The 23,099-nt window shown below is 38.8% G+C and overlaps 2 protein-coding genes across 8 annotated transcripts in view; one reads left to right on the top strand and one right to left on the bottom strand.

The window, feature by feature from the left end:
• Nucleotides 1–11,196, top strand: part of PLBD1 (phospholipase B domain containing 1) — a 68,578-nt gene extending 57,382 nt beyond the window's left edge. For 2 of the 3 annotated variants that reach the window (XM_046012980.1, XM_046012982.1), the window contains exons 7-11: nt 3,344–3,544; nt 3,651–3,791; nt 7,687–7,872; nt 8,467–8,573; nt 10,909–11,196. In XM_046012980.1, coding sequence (XP_045868936.1) covers nt 3,344–3,544; nt 3,651–3,791; nt 7,687–7,872; nt 8,467–8,573; nt 10,909–11,091 — 818 coding nt within the window. In that variant the 3' untranslated portion in view covers nt 11,092–11,196. The remainder of the gene's footprint in view (nt 1–3,343; nt 3,545–3,650; nt 3,792–7,686; nt 7,873–8,466; nt 8,574–10,908) is intronic. The other variant, XM_046012983.1, reaches the window with a different exon arrangement.
• A 714-nt stretch (nt 11,197–11,910) lies between these two features.
• Nucleotides 11,911–23,099, bottom strand: part of LOC123946248 (activating transcription factor 7 interacting protein) — a 120,235-nt gene continuing 109,046 nt past the window's right edge. For all 5 annotated transcript variants that reach the window (XM_046011654.1, XM_046011653.1, XM_046011655.1 and 2 more), the window contains 3 exons: nt 22,530–22,712; nt 20,200–20,312; nt 11,911–16,514 (listed from right to left, as the gene is read on the bottom strand). In XM_046011654.1, the coding sequence (XP_045867610.1) occupies nt 16,095–16,514; nt 20,200–20,312; nt 22,530–22,712 (716 nt within the window). In that variant the 3' untranslated portion in view covers nt 11,911–16,094. The remainder of the gene's footprint in view (nt 16,515–20,199; nt 20,313–22,529; nt 22,713–23,099) is intronic.

Here is a 23,099-nt window from a genome sequence, read left to right as displayed (position 1 = left end):
TATGAGTTAGTTGGACACTGCCCGGATCATGTTAATTTCTCACTCAGAAATTTCCAGAAATTAAAATTATACCATTAGCGCTGAATGACATCACTTAGTCCCAGGTTATCAGAGGAAGGTAATAAGGAACAAAGGGATAAAATAAGGAGGGCCAGATTTGCTCTATGCAATGTGGAGAATTCAAATGCAGGCTTTCTGACTCCCATTGCAGCTCTGAGGTCTTAGCGTTAGCTTGGGGTGATCCTATTATCTGATTGCGCCCTACCTATCCCTACCAGGTCTAAAGAAGATGCACAGTACTTTGTTCACTGAATGAATAAATGAATGACTGTCCAACTATATTTTCTTTTTTTTAATTTTAATTCTAATGTGTTAACATTAAGTGTTATATTAGTTTAGGTGTACAGTATAGTGATTCAACAATTCAATGCATTACTCAGTGCTCATCACAAGGAAAGAATTCTCATCACCTCTTTTACCCATGCCCCCACACACCTCCCCTCTGGTAACCATCTGTTCTCTATAATTCAGAGTCTGGTTTTTTGTTTATCTCTTTATTTTCTCTTTGTTCATTTATTCTGTTTCTTAAATTTCACATATAAGGGAAATCCTATGGTATTTGTCTTTAACTTAATTTGGCTTAGCGTAATAATCTTTGGCTCCATCCATGTCATTGCAAATGGAAATTTCATTCTTTTTGATGGCTGAGTAATATTCCACTGTGTGTGTGTATGTGTGTGTGTGTGCACATATATAGCACCTCTTCTTTGCCATTCTTCTATCAATGAACACTTGGGATGCTTACATACTGGCTATTGTAGATAATGCTGCAATAAACATAGGGGGCATGTATCCCTTCAAATTAGTATTTTCATATTCTTTGGGTAAATATTCTGTAGTGCAATTCTTAGATCATAGGGTAGTTCTATTTTTAACTTTTTGAGGAATCTCCATACTGTCTTCCACAGGGACTACACCAGTTTGCATTCCCACCAGCAGTGCACAGGGAAGGGTTCCTTTTTGGGGTGACTGGGTAGCTCAGTTGTTAAGGGTCTGCCTTTGGCTTAGGTCATGATCCCAGGGTCCTGGGGTCAAGCCCTGTAATGGGCTTCCTGCTCAGCAGGAAGCCTGCTTCCCCCTCTACCCCTCCCACTGCTTGTGTTCCCTCTCTTGCTGTCTCTCTCTCTCTCTCTCTCTCTGTCAAATAAACAAAATCTTAAAAAAAAAAAAAAAAAGGGAAGGGTTCCTTTTTCTCCACATCTTCACTAACACTTGTTTCTTGATTTTTTTTTTTTTTATTTTACCCATCCTGATTGGTGTGAGGTGGTATCTCCTTGTAGTTTCGATTTGCATTTTCTGGATGATGCATGATGTTGAGCATGTTTTCATGCATCTGTTGGCCATCTGGATGTCTTCTTTGGCCATCTGTATTTTCTTTTTTTTTTTTAAGATTTATTTATTTGACAGATAGAGATTACAAGTAGGCAGAGAGGCAGGCAGAGAGAGAGAGAGAGAAGGAAGCAGGCTCCCAGCTAAGCAGAGAGCCCGATGCGGGGCTCGATCCCAGGACCCTGGGATCATGACCTGAGCTGAAGGCAGAGGCTTTAACCCACTGAGCCATCCAGGTGCCCCATGGCCATCTGTATTTTCTGATGTTTCTTTGCCTCCACCTCCCCAAACTTCCAGCCTCTTATGCCACATCTATTCCAGCTGTACATCTTTATTCATACCTGTGTTGTTTACTGCTCTCTTCTTAGTCAACTTTTTTATTTATTTATTTATTTATTTATTTTTATTTTAGGGAGAGAGCACAAGCGTGAGTTTGGGGAGGAGCAGAGGGGGAGGGAGAGGGAAGGAAAAGAATCTCCTGCAGAGTCCGCACTGAGCACAGAGCCCTGCACCGGCTAGATCTCCAACCATGAGATCATGGCCTGAGCCAAAACCAAGTGTCGGTCGCTTAACCAAAGGAGCCCCCAGGTGCCCCCTAGTCAACTCTTATACAAGCTTTCAGACTCAGTTCCAGGTCTACTTCCTCCATGAAGCCTTCCTCCTCCTGCCTTCATTAAGCCTGAAGAAGGCCAGCCATAAAGGCTGAGCATGGGGGTTCACACTTAGTGGAAAGAGCACTGGACTGGGTCAAGGACCTGCACCTTAGGCCCAGGTCTACCAGCAGCTGGCTGTATGGTCCTGGAAAGATGCCCTCACCTCTCTGTGCCTCATCTTGTCTTTCCCGATTACAAAAGTTTCAGATACATTGGTGTTTCTCCGTGTGCGGCCTGCATAGTGCTGGTGAGGTGGTATTAGGTGGTTCGTGGGCAAGTAATTTTCGCATGTTAGTAGAAATGTATTTATTTTAATGTGTTTTCTGAGGAAAAAAAAAAAGCCAAAACCTTAACCCCATGGTTCCTTGGATATTGCTGTATGTGACAATTATTTTAAGTCTAGAAAGAGTACATTTAAGGAAAAGTAGTAAGTAAATTACAAGTGATCAGATATGGCAGAAATGATAAGGTGGTATAAAATGGTGTAAGTTTGGGAAATACCAGAGGAGCTTTTCACCTTGGCCTCTTCTAACTCTCTCTCTGGGTCCTTCTCTGATGTTTCTTCACCACCGTCAACTTGTCCTTCATGACTCATTACTGATGACAGTATATCCTCTCTCATTGCTAGAGCCGTATGAGATAATACTTTGATTTCTATCACAATCTCACAGCATAAAGCACAAAATAGGCCTTTAAAAAAAGACTTGTGGCTTCACTGATTTTCTCGTATTGCTGCCAACACGTATAAAAAGCGTTGCCTGACCCAGAGTGGCAAGATCCTAGTTTCAAAACCATGTTTACTTATGTAAATGTAGATGTTTTTACTCTTTCTAAAAATCATGTGGACTCATTATATAAAATTTGGAAAATACATTAAAGTGGAAGGAAAGAGAAGAAGGAAGACATCCATAATCTTATTATCCAGCAATGAACCCTGTTAATCCCCCTCCCTAATTCTAAGTTCTCTTGCAAAATCCTAGTTAGTGGGGATCTATTTCTGTTTATCATTTTGGGAAATCGGAAGAGTCCTGATTTAATATATTTTTATTGCCCAAATTATAAAATCAAAAAATATCAACAGGGAATCTAGGATCAGAGGTCCACTGGCACCTTTTTATAAGGAGCTGTTAAGTAAGCCCTACAGGGGTGAGCCCAAACCAAGAGAGGCTACTGCAGATCAAGGATCATAATAACTGATACTCTTTGCAAAATGCATTGTGTATGCAAAGCTCTATGCTAATAATGTTGGTTGACTATACCAGCTAGATGGATGCTGACTTGTATATTGGTCTCTCCTGTAGGGTTTTTGGAGTCTCTGGATGACTTTTACATTCTTAGCAGTGGTTTGATATTGCTACAGACCACAAACAGTGTGTATAATAAAACCCTACTAAAGCTTGTGGTACCCCAGTCTCTCCTCGCATGGCAAAGAGTCCGCGTGGCCAATATGATGGCAAATGATGGCAGGCAGTGGGCAGAGATCTTTTCAAACTACAACTCTGGTAAGTGGCCTGGCAGAAGAGCTCTTAGGCATGTACGTATGTTTAGATTTCGAGTTACCCAGTAGAGCCGCACCCATACCCTACTTCGTGTCTCCCAACATTTCAGGCACCTATAACAACCAATACATGGTCCTGGACTTGAAGAAGGTAAAGCCGAAGTACAGCCTTGACACAGGCACTCTGTACATTGTGGAGCAAATTCCTACGTATGTAGAATATTCCGACCAAACTGAGATTCTACGGAAAGGTACTGTCTTTATGCTTGAAGTCTGGAAGTCCGATCAGTCTGTGAGTGTGTATGCCTGTGTGGTGGGGCATGTGTGGTATGGGGCTGTATGATGGGGAGGGGTGTACGATGGGGAAGAAGGGATGAGAAAGCCATTGCTAGTTACACTGGGAAAGGACTCCCAGCTTCAGCACAACAAGTAAAATCTGCACCTCAGACTCTTACATGACATTGTATAGCTGCGGACAAAGCCAGGCATTTATGGGCGTAGGACTTCTCATCACTTTAACATTACCTTATCTCCTGGGCTCCTGGGTAAAGCTTTTAGTCAAACTCAGCAAATATTTACAGAAGTGCTTCCTTGGCCCAGGGCTGGAAAAGCATAGCTGTAGGTTACAAATTCCCCAGCCTTTAGAAACTCAGTCTAGTGAGGAGGTGAGGCACGTAACCAGCCCTTAGAATCCAGAACAGGAAGAGCGGTCATAAAGTCCGCCGTGCCTAGCCCAGCGGTGGGCACGGTCAGTGGGAGGATCAGAGAAGGCAAGTCTGAAGGGCAAGACCGAGCCCCGACATTTGAATCATGGGTTTTAGAATGACACCACCTTGATTTGAATCTCTGCTCCTCAAAATCTCGGGCAAATGATCTACTCTTTCCAAGCCTCACTTTCTCCATCTGTAAAACACTACATTAGCGGTACAGGTCCACAATCACTTACTTATCTATAATTTTGAAATCTCAAAAAAAGTTTTGTTGTTTTTTTTCCTAAACTTAGTACCAAAATATGACCTGACCTGACCTTTTGGTAGCAAAACTACCCATTTGGCAGTTCGGTAGACTTGAACGGCTTAGTCTTTATTTCCTCTCCTGCAGGGACACTGTCCATTAGGCTCCAGGGATTCCAGTGCCTCTGATGATGAAGTGTTGCCCACAGACACTGCAATGTCATATGTGATATGCACATCCCACTGCTGTTCTAAGATCTGCAAAACCCTGAGTTCTGAATTATCTGCCTCCAAGAGTTTCTGGATGTGGGAATGTGGACCTTTTTTTGTGATTTCAAAGTTGTCTTGAGAGTGAATTTGGGTAATTCTTGCCAATTCTTGAGCACACTGCTGAGACAAAGCAAGCACTCTTACTTACCTTGCATCGAACACAGTGTTTGGCACACACAACACATGTGCATATCTGTTGAATAAAGGAAGAGCGAAGATGATGTCTGAATGATGGTTAAATGTCAAAAAAAGAGCTCAGCAATTTGACAAGGGGACAAGGTCCAACAAATGGAGGCATGAAAACTGTGTTGTGATTGACTTAGCTTTCGAGACAGCTAGAGGAAGGGCTCTGCAGTGGAAAGTGGTGGTGAGTGAAAAATGGCAGTTTTTGAAAAGGGAGAACAGACTGGGAGTCAGAGAGAAGGCAGGAGACTAATTAGGACACTGTTGCAATAGATCAACTGATAGATGAGCAGAAACAGAATCAAGGGAAGATATGGACCCCCCGAATCAGGGCCTGGTCCGCTCCCCGGTCCCCAGAGATTTTATAATGATGCCAACCAAATGCTCATAATACGCAGAAAACAATTCATAAAGGTGGAGATTTCAGTTGCCAAGTAGATCAGATACCGCTCAACAGAGAAGTCTAATCATTGGCGGACACGTAGTTAGGACTGCCATTCAAAACTGAGAAGTCAGCTGTCCGATCTTGAAGCCTGGCCCATCCAGATCATGAGAGCCCGATCAAATTAGCAGCCTCAAGAGGGAGATGTGTGTTAAAGGCGACAGATTATTCATGGCCCTTTCTTCTTTGGACTGCGGCTGATTATGGAATGGCAGACTCAGGTTCTTTGCGATCTTATTCCTAAATTCCATGAAGAAATCTACCCTGAGACTAAAAAAAAATCTGATGCTGATCTGTCTGTAGTTCTTTTGCTGAAGGTGGGAAGAACAGAGTTAAATTCATTGTCCACTGTATACTAGGCACTCTTTTCGGCCTTTTACTTACATTCTCTTGTTTGATCTTCCTTAATATACTTCCAGATAAGTAGCACTGTTACCATTTTACTATAAGGAAAGAATGGTTCAGAAAGAAACATGTGATTTGCCCAAATACTTATGTGCTATCACACAACCATTAAAATAAAAGACAGGGGCGCCTGGGTGGCTCACTGGGTTAGAGCCTCTGCCTTTGGCTCAGGTCATGATCCCAAGGTCCTGGGCTCAAGCCCCGCATCAGGCTCTCTGCTCAGCAGGGAGCTTTCTTCCCTTCCTCTCTCTCTGCCTGCCTCTCTGCCCACTTGTGATCTCTGTCAAATAAATAAAATCTTTAAAATAAAATAAAATAAAAAGACAGAGTTCTACAGGCCTCCTGGAATTTGGAAGCAGCTGTGGTATATTGCTGGAAGTCTTTTGGTCAGAAAGGAGGCATTGGACATCTCTGAACCTCTGTTTCTTTCTTTATAAGGAGGGATGATAAAGCTTATATACATCACTAGGTTGTTGTGACATAAGATAATCTATTTCAAGTGCTTTTGTAAATCATGAAGCGTTAGGAAAATGTGAAGTGTAAAGCAGCCATTTTGGTTATTCATTGAGCTGCATTCACATTAAGAGAAGTATAGTAGTTATAAGTTAATATTCATCTAATGCTTACCAAGTATTAGATGCTATTGTATGCACTCCATCTGTCTGAGCTCGTTTCATGCTCATCATCATCCTTATAAGGTATTTTCATTGTTCACATTTTATAGCTGAAGAAACTGAAGCGCAGAGAAAGTTGAATAATTTGTTTGTTGTCACAAACCTAATGAAGGCAGAACCAGGCTTCAGATCCAGGCAGTCTAACCCCTAAGTCTATATATAACCTAGGTATACTATAGTAATGAACATGATTTTAGCCTGTCAGTTCAATATTGTCTTTAATCTCAGTTCTTCCTGATGCTGGCCTGTGTCTTGCCATTTTTTAAAACCTCTGTAACCTCGCCCCTGAGTAGGGGATCCTATAAAACAGTAAAAAGGGGAAAGGCGGACAAAGGCCAAGACAATATGGGGGATGGAAAATAAACCCTGACTGGTGGAGGAGTCCCAGCTGTGGTGACTAAATGTCCTGTAGACAATAGCCCAGGCCCCTGGAATCTGGGCTGTTCCTGAAGTATTGATTGTACTAGAGCTGTGTCACATGTCAGATGCTTAGTGACTAATGTGCTCTATGGCCTTGGCACACCGTGAAGCTTGGGATGAAGCTAAGCCTTAAGGAATGCTTATGAAGAAGTTAAAGCCTGCTGGAACCTTAAAGATTATCTCCAATCTCTTCAAATTATGGATTCTTCCTTTCCCGCTCCATTAAAAAGAGCAAATAAAGTGAAGTTAACTGCCTGAGACCTTGTGATTCAGCCCTGAGCCTAGAATTCAGGTTTTCTTAACCTCAGGTACTGTGTTCTTCCACTGTCCCATGATTAGCACCTGGCCTGCTCCCTGTGAGGGCCACACTGTGAAACTATCTTTTGGCGTTTCAGGAACCAGGTCCACTTACACCAGCTCCCCAGATAGCTCCATGTTTTGTTTTGTTAATCAGATTATAAATTATTTAATTTTAATCATTTTGTTAATCAGATTATAAATTATTTTTCTGGTTAATAGATTGCTTTAAGAATTTTGGGTGGAAACCAAACAATTCTGATGCTCTTCTTTCCCTAATGGAACCATCTAGAGGTATACTGATTCTGTAAATTTAAAAGGATCAATTTGAAGGCCAGTGTTCACATTCAGAGCTTTATTTTCGTTGTAAGGTCATTTTACAAACAAACAAACCTGTGCTGATTTTCAAAAGAAACGATCATTAATGACATCTCTTTTGTTCCATCTCTCTTTTCTGTCTCCCTGTCAATCTCACCCTTCCTTCCTTTCCATCCGGAATCAGGATATTGGCCCTCCTACAACATTCCTTTCCATGAAAAAATCTACACCTGGAGTGGCTATCCAATGCTAGTTCAGAAGCTAGGTTTGGAGTTCTCCTATGACATGGCTTCACGAGCCAAAATCTTCCGGCGTGACCAAGGGGACGTGACTGATATGGCATCCATGAAATATATCATGCGATACAATAGTACGTAGCACATTTCTCAAGAATCATTCCTCAAAACTCCTTTTCTTCTGCATTGATAAAGAATCCACGTAAGTTTTCCCATGTAAGGAATTAAAAGAAGTTATTTGATATTTGGTATTCAATCAATACTATACATATTTTATACTCAACAGATAGGATTTTGTCCTCTTTTATACAATGACAGGGAAGAAGATTCTATAGATTTTTTTCACTGAAAAAAATAGCATGTAAAACACAGATAAAATAACGCATACAGAGTACTTTCTTTTTACCACTCCCCCTCAACCCTAACACAGGTTTTCTTCCAAGGACAGAAGCAGTTAATAAAACAGAAATTATTCATAACCACTTTATTTTTGATGAACAGTATCAAATTTGTATTTATTTTGTTGAAGAACAGTGATGCACATTTAGCCTTTATTCTCTCTCTTCCATCCACTCTTCACTGTTCAAGGTTCTTGAGAGCGGGTCAATGAGGCCACTGGGGTGGACTCTGATTATCTAGACTTGTGCAGACGCAAAAAGCTTCCTGTGGGCAGGTGTATCTCTGAACAGCCAGTACTCACCCTCTTCCCTATCACTCTTTCCTCCTAGATTATAAGAAGGATCCTTACAGTAAGGGCGATCCCTGCAATACCATCTGTTGCCGTGAAGACCTGAATTCACTTAACCCAAGTCCTGGAGGTTGCTATGACACGAAGGTAACATGTGAACTGGCTTTTGAATTTTTACCTGCACCTAGGCCTGTCCAAAGGCAAAGCTGCAGAGATTTTTGTGGCCTAAAGCACAATATTGTCTCTGACCATAAGTTCAATTCAGAAATCAGCTTTTGCAGATTCTGGTGGTAGGTCTCATTGCCTAACTTTAATGCCCTGCCCTGCCACTTAATAGAAAATTCCATAATCTTGGTATGTTTGTTTCCTTACCTGTAAGGTGGACATAACAGTACTTTCCTTATGGGATTATTGTGAAGAATAAATATTTAATGTCAATGTTGCGTTATTTGTAAATGTACACCATCATGAGGATGGTGATGACATTGATGTCTTAAGTTTTACCAGACTAGCCCAAAGTCCAAAGAACCTATTATTGGGAGCAGTGTGATTTCACATTAAACAGGAACTGAATTTAGCTGGAGGAACAAGTATACTGGACAAGCACTAAAGGGTTTTCACCATGTTAGAATGATTAAGTGCTGTAATGAGTCGCCTAATATAGATAATATATAGGTATTACTGATTTGCAGTGGTGGGCTGAAGCCAGCTCATAAGGGCTGTGAGAACCAGTTGTTAAAATCAGATGTGGACAGCTTGAAATCAGCCATGGAGGAGTATTTACACTATGCAAATCAGCAAACACTATACATCAGGGTCTTTTTTTCCTCTCAGAGAGCTGGTCATTAAGAATTTTCCTGCAGACTACTGGATTTGGGGTGTCTGAGGGTATGAGTTGGCCATGTGGTTGGTGGAAAAGAATCATTCTGACACGTCCTTTTGCATTCCCGCTTTGGGCATGTCTCTGTTTGCATTTTCAGTCCTAAATTCTGGAAGAAATCAGTTAGAAGTGGAGTTAACTGTTAAGAATGCTGATCCCCGGGGCACCTGGGTGGCTCAGTGGGTTAAAGCCTCTGCCTTCGGCTCAGGTCATGATCCCAGGGTCCTGGGATCGAGCCCCGCATCGGGCTCTCTGCTCGGCGGGGAGCCTGCTTCCTCCTCTCTCTCTGCCTGCCTCTCCGCCTACTTGTAATTTCTGTCTTTCAAATAAATAAATAAAATCTTTAAAAAAAAAAAAAAAAGAATGCTGATCCCCCTATACACAATTTTTTCTATCAGCCTAATGCCTGAACAGAAGATGCTTTAGAATAGTCTAGTTCCTACTCGAGCCACTTTTCATCCATATGATGATACCAGAGCTCTAGCTTTAATGACCCCCAATATGTTGTGTAAAGTAAAATTCAGTGGATACAGAGAGCCTGACACACACAAAACCCTAATGAATGCTTATTTCTTATTAATGGTGTTTGCAAACATTCAGTAAAGTGTGTAAGAAGTGTTCTAGCCATTACCAAATACACAGAGAATTACCTCTGCTGCTTTGCCTGAGAGAACCCAAGCCAACCTTCCGTCTGCCAAACTTTACTTTCTTCTGGAGAGAGGAATCTGCAATTTTTCCTCAAAAGAGTTTGTTTAAGGATATACTTATCATTTTCCCTGAGTCATTTGGGATATATGGAAAATCAGAAGTTATGAGGTATCTTTTTCTTTTTCCTCTAAGGTTAAGATCAGCTGCTATCCAGTGTTTAGGTGCTTTTGAGAACCACGGACCTTGTTTTTTTGATATTGAGTTCCTTCTACTTTAAAACTCTTGTTACGGGGTACCTGGGTGGCTCAGTCAGTTAAGTGTCTGCCTTCTGCCTAGGCTATGATCCCAGGAGTCCCGCATCGGTCTCTGTGCTCAGTGGAGAGCCTGCTTCTTCCCCTCCCTCTGCCTGCTGCTCTGCCTGCTTGTGTGCATGCTCGCTCTCTCTCTTGTCAAATAAATAAATAAAACTTGATTTCCTAAAAGTAAATAAATAAAACTCGCTACTGCCCTGATTAACTTTTGTTGAAGAAGGTATCTAGTCACTACTCCAGGCATTTTCTCGCATTAATCCTCATAACAACTCTTCTATGACGTATGGTTATTAAAACCCTTTCACAAATGAGAAAATGGAATCCCATAGGGTTTTTTTTTTTTTAACAAGTTTTGGAGCTAAAATTCTGAATATGAGCCTTTTGACTTCCGATCTCACACTTTTGGCTACGTTAATGCACTTCTACTCAATTCACATCTGAATACCAAATGGTTATGGAAAAGCATGTTGTGGAAGCTTGCAAGATTTTATTTTAAAAGGGGGCTAATATTGTGACTTTAGAAAAAGAGCAGGACCAAAAAAAAAACCAACCCAAAAACAAACAAACAACCCCACAAGGAAAAACAGGAATCTAGTTTTTTCTAAATGGTTTTCTAAAATGTCCCTCTCCTCTCTCTTTCCAGGTGGCAGATATCTATCTTGCATCAGAGTACACAGCCTATGCCATTAGTGGTCCCACAGTACAAGGTGGCCTCCCTGTTTTTCACTGGAGCCGTTTCAACAAAACTCTCCACAAGGGCATGCCAGAGACCTATGACTTTGATTTTATTACCATGAAACCGATTTTGAAACATGACATAAAATGAAGGAGGGAGTTGAGGGAATAGAAGGTTGCAAATAAGATTCCAAAGGCACTATTTTAGCTATGTTTTTCCATTCAGAATTAGTCTTAATAAAATATGTTAAATTCAGCCTGCCGCTTTCACTTTCTGTTGATTTTGCAGTTTGTTTTTTTTTTTACAACAAACATTCACTACAGGGTGACACACTGTAGAAGAAATACTCTGGAAAATAAATAATACCTGGCTTTAGCATACAAGTTTATATATATACACAAGATGGTACAGCCGAAACTGCTCACCCAGATCCATATTCTCCTTTCATGCCTGGCCACATGGACTACATCTCCCAGGTTCCCCTAGACAGCTGTGCCATGTGACAGGGTTCTTGCCCAAGGAACCTGATACTAGTGTCACTTCCAGCCTGGCCCCTAAGAAACTGTCCTCTTCCATGCTTTTTATCCTTCCCCAGGCTGGATACACTTAATGACAAAGCCCTAGGGGATGGTGGAGCTTCAAAGGAACCTCTAATAGAAATGTAGTTAGTGGTTCTTCTGGTCATTAACAAGCACCGGCTGAGTCTTTCTGTGGTACAGACTAGGCACATAATATTACCTTAATGTGGTCTCCCATCAGTTAAAAACAGCACATCCAATCTGGGAGCAACTCTACATAACAACTTCTCTTTCAAAGCTAGAGAACTGTATGTGGTTTGAGTGCTGTGGTATTGCCAAAGTGGGTTAAATAAACCATATTATACAGTATAATGGGTGATTCTTAACGAGGTGAGAAACATCCATAAGCAACACAAGGGCTGAGAATAATTAGAATGAATCAGAATACTCAGAATGTTAAAAACCCAGTAGTTTATTTCAAAGTATAAATTTCAGGCTTGCTGGACAAAATCCCACTACAGTTAACACTTATACAGACACCACTCTACTGTACATTTAAAAAAGAAAAAACCCCCCACAAAACCTTCAAAACCTAATAAAAAAAGGGCAACTTGCTATAGCCCAGTTTATATTAGACATTAGGAAGGTCTTACATTGTCTTATTATTTACACTTTCAACTGCAATAAAGAAAAATCAGGATGTAAGTTTCCTACAAAGGATTTATTTTTGTATTTAATTTTGAAATGGCTGAGAAAATAATGAAGCCAGGATCCCAAAAAGGTGTTTGATTGCCCAGTTACCTTATTTACAAACAAAAATAAAAACAAAAACCAAAACCCCCAGCATTTAAGTATGAATGATGGGTACTTAGCTGACTCTACAAATAAAAAAACAAAAACAAGAACGAAAACCTTATGTAGCATGATAAAACTATCTGAAGAAGACAAAACGTGTTTTATCATTTCCTCCCCATTGGCTGGCTCTAGGGGAATGCACTTTAGGAATTAGATCTAAGTCTGCCACACTAACAAAAACATGAGGTTGTTCTTTTTGTCCAAAAATTTTAAAAAGTGGGAGAGGGCATCACTTAGTAAATAGTAAGGAAAGCAGAATCCCGCATTGATTTTAGAATTATTTCCAACAATCCAATACTGGGGCATGGTTTTTCTGGAAATTAGAATAAAGCAAGTCAACGACGGTCAACAAAGAAATTAAAATAATGAATAAATCATATGATTCTGAAATAGCCCAAGAAGGAAAGTTGGGGAGAACACTTGGAAGGTCTCTGCAGTACTCTAATATGTTAAAATCACAGTGTATCAAAGTAAGAGAAGAGGATACCACAGGCATTGTTTTGTTAATCTTGTACAGTACTGGAAAATTTGTGGAACAAGATAAATGCATATCATGCAATATCAACATTCACCTTGCTGCATAAATAATTTGGAAAATGTAAGCAAAAGAGCAAACGACAAGACCTAAGGTAACACTTAATACAGTAAGAGAACTGTATAGTGCAGCCTGCCTGCCTAAGGAATTTTGCAGACAGATGTACCAAAAATCCTAAGTTCCTTGCTTTCAGTCGCATTTCCCAATTAAATCTTTCATTTATTATCCAGCAATGGGAGTGGGGTGAGTGGGAAACACTCTCTGTGAGGCAAATGGCATCCCAATAAAATGTACTTTTCAAGAAAGAAAGCTGTACTCTTCACTTCTCTCATGAACATCTACTGTGTTAAACAGTACACAATATTCTGCATATTTTAAAGTGAGTTCAGGGAAACAGGGATATAGTTACCTCATAAAGTTAACAGTTAACAACAGATGTTGTCTTTGTATTTTATAAATTTACTGGCAAGAACGTAACTTTAAAAAGAGACTTACTCACACTTAAAACAGGGTGAAAATTACTCTGATAAAGTGCAAAACAGAGAGTAACAAACATCACCATTATCTTCAAATGCCATATGAACGTCCTATATTTTAGGTGGTAATATCGGAAGCTTTCAGGAGTTCCAATAAGGCAATACTTACACAAGTAATGTCAGGCTTAAACTGTAGCAAACTTGCATTCCCAAAATGGGATAATCAAACTTATCTGTAATACTTTGTGAAAAGGTACCATGGAGTGTGAACTGCTACAACAGAGTCTTGCAATCTCTCTCCCAAAAGAAATAAACCAAAAGTCAGAGCTCATCAACAAAACCTGTCCAAAATAAATGCCTACAGTTCTAGCCTAGCACTTTTCAGTAAATTCAGTACAGCTGTTGCCTCTAAATCCCATGGCATGCTAATTTGAGGAGAGCATCTCATAATACACAATTTACTCAAATAATTACAATCTCTCTTTGTACCTTCCTTCCACCACCTGGAATAAAAAGTTTTATTTTGGTGTAGTAAATGTATTTTTAGGGTTACTATTTGAGAACTTACTTTTTTTCTTTGACAGAAGACACAGTATAGGCTAAAATACTATTTTCATTCTACTGGGCTTTCTTCACCTGATCATATAATGCTATGAAAGCTTTAAAAAAAAAGATTAGTGAATATAAACAAAAACATTCACCAAGGGAAGTTTTTCTAGGCTAGATAAGCAAATTGTCATCACATGACCATAAAACCGGCCAATAAAGAACACTTTTAACTGAACACGGGCTTTCCATTCTGTAGACAGGAATGACCTTGAACACATAATCAGCAACGCAACCAGTGTAGATAAAAACATATACACATGCAGATATAGATAGGTGTTCATACACATCTAGAAGATTATCAATTTCTCCCTTTTCAAATTTTCGTTGGCATGACACTGACAGCTTCTTTTACCATCATCGTTAGTCCTAGAATGAGTAACATCTATGTTAGTTGGCTGGCAAATTGGATTCATGAAAACTTCAATTCTCATTGTGGTCTCATTTTTCTGAAAGTGAAAGGAAGGTTCTGGAGCACTTACATTTTGGCAATTTGTAGGCTTTCTTCAGCATCAATCAAACTTTACACCTAATGTGACAATATACTGACCAGTGAAGTCTCTAATGAGAGTTTCTTTACAGCATTACTGTAATGCTTCCCATTACAAGCTACCGAAGTTGCAAACAAAGCAGCATTAATAAAAGGGATAGCTCCCTCCTATAATCCCAAGAAAAATTAAAAATGAATTTATTCTCAGAAGGTAGGAATACGAATTCAAATATGGTAAGAGAAGATGACTTGAAAGCCTACTTCACAAACTCCATGAATTTCTTTCAAACTATTCCCAACCATACTCTCATCCCCAAACTTATCCCATCTCTCCTGCCCTAAACTACCCACACCTGAACACCTACCTGATACCCGTAGAGCTGGCACTCATACTGAAAATCCATGATCTAAACAGAAATTGATTAACTCTGAACAGGAACAGAGATGCACAGAAAGGATTACCTAATTACTACATAAAATAACCCCAAGGATATACTTGAAATTCTGTCCAAAGTTGACAGAGGGTAAATCAGACAAAACTTGGCACTATCAAAACAAAGTTAAAAGGTTAAAACAAAAACAAAAACAAAAAGATATGAGAATAATAAGGAAATAAAACTTTCCCTTTGATAGTGTAGCTCACTGTATTTTGTGAATTTTACTACCTATGAAAGAATACTATACTTTGGGTGATAAAGTGAACTAGCACTGTTTTCCTAATCTTTAACACAGTATGGAACACAAATTCTACAATATGTTTGAAGGACAATTTTCTTACACAATATGGTCTTTCTTCTCTTAGTCCATTTTACACAGTTAATTTAAATAGTGACCAAACATAAAAGCACTTATGTTCTTAGAAGAAAAGAGTGAGTCAAATTTTTAGAGTTAAATGTAGTGATCCCACTGGTAAGAATATCCCTAAAGCCCTGGTTTGAAATTGACTTGAGGGGAACGTGCTGTATTTAGTAGAGATGAAGGAGAAATGAAGGGCAAAAGGCTGAACGAGAAGATCAACAATGGACAAATGGTCATGTTTATTTTTGTAGTTAATCTTTAAGGCACAAAATAAATGTAAGAGCCAGATTAGGAAACAAGGGCCAATGCAGATCTTTTTCACCTAATTAACAACCAAGAAAAGAAAAAAGATGAACAGATCCTTTCCTGTGTTCAAATTAACCTATTTTAAACTATTTAACCATTTTGCTTTTCTTTTCTTTCTTTGGGTTTTGTTCAGATTCAGTTTAAGTCATTTAGCTATGAACCTACAGATCCCTCAGAAGCAAATCATGCCACATACCATACCTCGGATCCCTTGATCTACTTACTTTATACTTGAAGAGAGGTAAATGTGAGAATGGAAATGGGAGATTCCACTGCAGTAAACATATAAATAGGGAAAAACACACATAAACACCCACACATATTCCCCAGCCTTAAAACTAAAGCAAGGTGCACATTTACATTTCAAAATCTTGAAGCTTCAATTGTCCAGGAAAAGATTCTTGCTTTATGGGCTATTTATTTTACTTCTGATTATAAACAAATGTAGTGTATATACACATCTGTCCAAGAAATCTTGCACAATGTGGATTTTACAATGGATATCATGCACAAGATTAAAACAAGACCAAAAAGTACTCAGAAAGAGGAAGCGATAAAGGCTCCAAGGTTTAACTGCTCTGGGAAGAAGAGATCACATCTGTTGACTGAGGATCACAGAAAGGTCCAAAACGTCCATAAATATCCTTGGCTCGTACTGCAAAGTAGTATTTGCTGCCAGATACAAACTGGGTGAGAGTGCATGCCATGGGCAAGGGAAGCGCCTTTACTTCGCCAATCTTTTTCCACTGTGAGGGCACAGTGGCACTGGGTTCCTCATGGTAAGCGTAGAGATGGTAGCTGTCAACAGTGGCACAGCTTCGATCTACCTCCAGGACACTCCAGGATAGTACAATGCCATTTTGACTCTGAACTCGTGCTAACTTCAAGTGTGGCTTCTGAGGCAGAGATGTGCTGGCAGCTTCTGGGGGCAGACGCTGTGGCTGTGGGGCTTCTGGTAAGGGTGCTGGGTGTACAGGGCGTGGGGGCTCCTAACAAAAGAAGAGTCCTATTGATTTAATAATGATCACAGAAAGGACTATTTCTGAAGGCTAGAACTAAAACATCCTGGACATCATTTAGAGTTATCCTTTTACATCAAGAATACTAAGAAATACCAAATACTATACCATATTTGGCTAGCTCCATTTGATTTGTGACCAATCATGCTATAAACAATGGTGCGGAGGTGACTCCATACTTTCTACATTTAAAATACTAAAGCTTGGGGCATCTGGGTGGCTCAGTGGGTTAAAGCCTCTGCCTTTAGCTCAGGTCATGATCCCAGGGTTCTGGGATCGAGCCCTGCGCCAGGCTCTCTGCTCGGCGGGGAGCCTACGACCCCCCCCTCTCTCTGCCTGCCTCTCTGTCTACTTGTGATCTCTCTCTTTCTCAAAAAAAAAAAAAAAAAGCTAAAGCTTTCCACGGCAAAGAAAAGCCTCTGCTGATAGAATATCATTTCGACAGAAACTAAAATCATCATCTATCTCTAACAAAATATTTGTTTAAGTATCTATGCTACAGAGTCTCATTTTAGAATAATGTAACATTTTAAAATATCATTTGTGGCAATCTACTATATAATTTGTGTATTCAACTCCACTTTCATCTTTAAGCCATTTTTCCACCCTAAGGACAGTAGCGTATTGTAAATAAGCACATTTAATGCTGATTGTATATTATGTTCTTGGGTCAGTCTGCACAAAAAAGGTGACATTTAAGATGAACTATGAAAGGTAAGATTTAGAAATGGAGAAACAGTGTGTACCCTTTCTGCCAATACATAAAGAATGAGTAAAGGCATGGGGCTATAGGAAAGTAAGGGGATTTATGGGCAAAAACAAGTATTAACTTTTCCTTAGATGTAGGGCATATGAATCAGAAAAGAAACTTGGAAAGGTAGGTTAAGGCCATATGATGAAAAAGCATGAATATTAAGTGTGTGAATTCAAACTGACTTGTTTCTAACATTGGACATTATTATTATCATTGTATCTAGGTTGGTTTTTTTTTTTAAAAGATTTTATTTATTTATTTGAGAGAGAGAGAGAGAAGAGAGTACAAATGGTGGGGAGGGTTGCAGAGGGAGAGGGCTCCATCCCTGAGCCACCTAGGCACCCTATATCTAGGTTTTAATTAAGATTACAGTGATGGTAATTTTTTTTCTAAAAAGATTCAAGTGTGAGCCAGGAAAAAGGATATGGAATGATCTTTTTTTTTTTTTCCAAGTGAAATGTATCGTTTGCTCACTGACTTTAGACTTTAGACACACTAAACCGTGAACTCTGTGAAGGTCAGACGCCATCTTTTTAATCTCCATTCCCTGTCAAAGCTTAGTAACAGTAACGTCCACATAGGACAAACTCAAAAAGGGTATGCTGGATAACTTCAAGGAATGCAAATGTGCTTGAATTCATATGCCTAGTGGAAAACACATTCATATACATATCTGGAAAAAGGTAGAATCCACAGTTAAAAAGCTAAAATGAATATAAAATTAGAAAAAAGAAATTTACATTTAAATAAAATACTGAAAGCTGAAGAAATAGAAGTGATTTGAATGCTGGTCATTTTGCTGTATTTTCTCTCTCAACTTATCTTTTTCTTCCTTAAGTGATTTAGTTAGCTAAGTAAATAACATTAAATAAACATGTAGCTAGCAAGATCCAAGAGAAGATGGCTGAAGCCATGAATCCAACTGGAGGGAGCACAGAAATTTAAGGACTTGACAACAGCTTTAACAGCTGTCATATCCCCTCTAATTCTTAAAATTCTAGGATTCTGAATCTATTCATATCCTGAAACTTAATATTAAGTGAATTGAGTTTTGCTTTTCTCATTTTTGCCATTGCAATGGAGGTTTTTGTTCAGGTTTTACAAATAAGACAATAGGGGTCTGCTTCAAAATAACCCAGTGTCTACATGGACTATTAGAGTATGTGGGTGGCATTACATATGAAAAAGATTAGCCATATGCTGATAAGTGATGAGTGATGGGGTAAGTAGGAATCATCATAGTATACTCTCTATTTATGTACTTGAAAATTCTCATTTAAAAGCAATTTTTACATTAAAATTTTTCAAAAAGTTCCTCCTGTAAGATACGCAGTTTATTATAAGACAATACACATGAGCTCTTGGTTTGTTTTTTTAAAAAGCTCTTGATAGGTCATCAAATCTGCAAAAACTATCATATTAGAGATTTTTACTCTATTTTTTGAAGGAATACGGAATGAAAGAAATTATTTATAGCTGTAAACAACAGTAATGGTATATTCACCATATTGGTATTTTTTGGTTGTTGTTTTAATATAGTTTTTAAAGATTTTATCTATGTATTTGTCAGAGAGAGAGCACAAGCAGAGGAAGTGACAGGCAGAGGGAGAAGGAGAAGCAGGCTCCCTGCTGAGCAGAGAGCTCGAAGTGGAGCTTGATCCCAGGACCCTGGAATCATGACCTGAGCTGAAGGCAGATACTTAACAGACTGAGCCCGCCCAGGCACCCCACGGCTAGGTTTGAAACACTGAAAACAATGCGGGTGCTGGAATCAGACAGCCTGCATTAAAATGGCTCTGATAGTAGCTTGGGTAATGGCACTGAGTAACCTGAGTAACCACTTAACATCTTTGTGACACAGCATCTTCTTCTATCAAAAGGAGAATAATAATCCTCATAGGGTTTTGAGAATTAAATAAATTAATACCTGTACTTAGTAGAGTGCCTGTTAGTGTTCCATTAACATATATTTAGTACATGTTATACTATATGGACTATACTAGTCCATATAGTTAGTGCTCCATTAACATTAATTTTTTCATCATAGTGGGATAAGAAAAATAGCGGCTAAGAGGATAGATTAGAAAGCTGGAATGCATGAGTTTTTATGAGGTAAGACCTTGGGCTGGTTATTTTCTGTGTATTAGCTGTCATATTTATAATAAAAAATTAAAAAGGAGAACAAGAATCCTAAAGGATTCCTGAGTGAGGACCAAGTATATTAGCAGTGCCTAGCACACAGCAAGCACTCAAGAAATGCTAGCAATTTTATTAGGCATACTTAAAAAGGGATACTTCGCTTGGTGAAAAGTGGTATGAAATCTCAGTTTCCTTCTCATAAAGCCAGCATTTCCATTTACATGGTATACTATGCCAAATACTATTAAAATCATGTCACAGAATAATATGACATTGTTTTGGAGCCTAAATCTAAGGAAAAATCTTTGATCTTCTCTGTCGTCTCTTAACAAACGAATTCCCAATACCACTGGAGTATTAAAAATAATAAAGTGATGGCAATGTACCAATTAGAACTGCTATAAGGTTTTGAGGAAAAGAATAAAGCTAGAACATGAAAAAAAAACTTTTTAATACTCAAAAATACTCTTTTTAATGTAATCATGAGTTAAAAATGGTCTATTTTCACTCCACATGCCCTAGTTGTGGCCTCTTCTAAACACTCTACACCACCACAAGCAACCTCAGTGATCCCTGAGGACTATTACCCCTGAGAACATTTGTTCATAATGGTAAGATGTATTTTCTTCCATAACTTTCTGTTGGGAAAACAGAAGACATGTCTTTCCTCTTGATATAACTAGGCTGAAGGATAAGCTAACTACAATAATATTTGACAGCTCTACAGTTGAAAAGCTTGAAAATCCAAACATCAACACTTACAGTATGCACTTGTGGTGGTCGGTGATGCACTGTGAGCTGAGGTCCTGTTGATCCCAGGGTTAGTCCATTGTTTACAACATATGTAGTTGCTTGAGGCACTCGAACAGTGACACCTACAAAAGAAAGTTAAGACATAAAACTAGAATTCTAGGGACACCTGTGTGGCTCAGTCAGTTAAGCATCTGACTCTTGATTTTAGCTCAGGTCATGCTCTCAGGATTGTGAGATCAAGCCCTGCATCGGGTTCTGCACTGAATATGGAGCGTGCTTAAGTTTCTCTCCCTCTGCCCCACCCCCTATCTCTCTCCCTCTCTAAAACAAACAAACAAACAAACCAACAAACAAACCCTAAATTTCTATTCTAAATTTGGTAGAACACTGATTAAACACTCCAAGCCAGCAAAGTGATACTTTTAAAATTTGGAAGGAAAAACAAAAACACTCAACCAAATAATAAGCATGAGGAGAAAGAAATTTTCCTTTATACGAGCAACCAAAAAAAAAAAAATGTATTTCCATAAACTCTTTCTCAAGAAGCCCTTGGAGGATGTGTGCCACCAATTATGAGAAAGAAAATCAAGAGAAAAATATGAGATAAAAGAAACAGTGAAGATCCAGGAGAGAAATAAATGGAATCTCTACCAAGAGGACTATAACCAAAAACCCTAGAACAGTAGAACACAGTGGTTTATCACAGGTAGACATGAAATGGGCCAGAATGGAGCAGTGTAACTAAAGGTAAGCAAACTGAAGCTATCCTCAAAAATTGCTCTGCTTGGGGCACCAGGTGGCTCAGCCGGTTAAGCTGTCTTCAGCTCAGGTCTTCTTCCAGGGTCCTGGGATCGAGCCCCACCTTGGGCTCCCTGCTCACTGAGGAGCCTCCTCCCTCTCCTCCCCACTTGTACGCCCTCTCTTGCTATCTGTGTCTCTCTCTCAAATTAAAAAAAAAAAAAAAAAAATCTCTGCTGCCTCATATTTTCAACTAGAACAGAAATCTCGACGATATGTTATCCTTGGTTTGTGTTAATGTCCATTGGTTTCTCCATGTCGTGCACAACAGCTGAGGATACTCGTTTCACTTAACAGAAAACTACTTTGACAGATGTTAGGGCAACAGAAACAGACAATTTAAAGTGCCTGAACAATATTAATGCCATATATTCAGTTCCTAGCCCATACGCTGACTAGAGTAAACCCAGTTACCCAGAACTCATTCATGACCGTACTGACTGATTTTCTAGAAAATGCTCTTGTAAACTTGAGAAAAACTGAGCCATACTGTGAACAAGAGCCTCTGCTTAGTTTATTTTCTCCTCGAAATCATCATCTAATAATGGCAGTTTCTTTAACCAGCTAGATTTGCCCGTGGTATTAAATTTTGCAAAACTAAGTGTTTTGGTGATATTTGGTGGCAAAATCATACAGAAAAGCAGAAAGTGAAGACATGGTTACCTCAGATGAAAAGGGAGAAGGATACAATGAAGGTATACAGTAGGCCTGTAGGATCAGGCCATATTCAGCTCTGCTTCTTAGACTGGTAGAGATTTCATAGGTGGTTCATTCTGTTAGTTTTCTTTAAACTTTACATATGCTTTATATATAAACTTCTGTTTGACAGATTTTACTTCTAAATATAATCTATATAATTATAAATATAACATATACACATAATTATTTATATATGTATGTATGTGTGTAGAAACAATAGGTATCCTTTAACATGTTCCTCTCTTCTATTTCTCAACCATCTTCCCCACCTTTAAGGCTCTCTCTCTCCTTGGAGGCTATCCTTAATCATTATTTCCATTATCTGGGCTATGGCACAATTAATCATTCCCACTTTAATTAGGCAAGGTGTCTCTTAAGAGAGTGTAGACCATTATCAAATACAGCATTGTGATAATATAGGCCATAAATAAAATTAAATTGAAGATGACACATGGAGCACAAATCATATAATACACATATCCAATTTTTCTGGTTAACTCTCTCAGAGAAGAAGAAAAATTAATTAATCTATATTAATTAATTATAAATAACATATATCATAATTATATTTATAACTAATAATATAATAAAATTATATATCATATTATAAATAATTTATATAATTCTAAATGATAAAATTCTAAATGATTATATAATTACATAATTATGATTATTAAGAGTCATTTAAAAATGTATTATAATGATATATATTATATTTATATATATGTATATATATAAAAGCATTTAGCATTTTTTGCTAAATCTAATGTCAATAGAAGCCCACTAAATGCTGAAGGAGTACATGGAACGTGAGGCCATACACAAGAAGGAAAGTCTCTTACTATTTTGGGGATTGACCTGCCGAACAGCAGGAGCTTGCATAACAGTTCCTCGCAGGGGAGCTTGAGCTGGTGGTGCTGGGAGAGTTGTATAAACCACTTGGTGGTTTGCAGGAGCTCTCGGTACAGGGAGTCTTGTGGTCACCTGAGTTACTGGACGATGTGTTACATTCACGGTGGTGGGAGCTAATGAAAAGCAGAAAAACATTAAAATGCAGTTATGTTAACATATTAATGGTAATTAATTTTGCATAAAATCTAACTATAATAAGGAGAGAAATACAACAGTCTCCTTTTGTAATCTTGAAAGAGATACAGCCAACCAAAATTAATAGTAACTATTTTTACAATACAAACTTCAGAAGAAAAAAGCACCTCAACCATGTCTAGTCCCCTCCCTCCTCTTTAGTTTGACTTGATGATAAACATGTGAAGATAAAGACTTGAGAGTATGACCTTAAGGGAGTGACAGAAAAGAGCAAATTTTTACTCCTTAATGTTTAATTATTCTTAGTAGAGTGGGATTTGGGGCCTTCCAGGTCTTCTACTAATGGCATAAATCCAGGAGTAACT

The sequence above is a fragment of the Meles meles genome, chromosome 7 (assembly GCF_922984935.1).
Source record: "Meles meles chromosome 7, mMelMel3.1 paternal haplotype, whole genome shotgun sequence".
In the NCBI taxonomy this organism is placed as follows: Eukaryota; Metazoa; Chordata; class Mammalia; order Carnivora; family Mustelidae; genus Meles; species Meles meles.
Note: the sequence above shows the minus strand (reverse complement) of the source record. Positions and strands in the feature narration are given on the sequence as shown.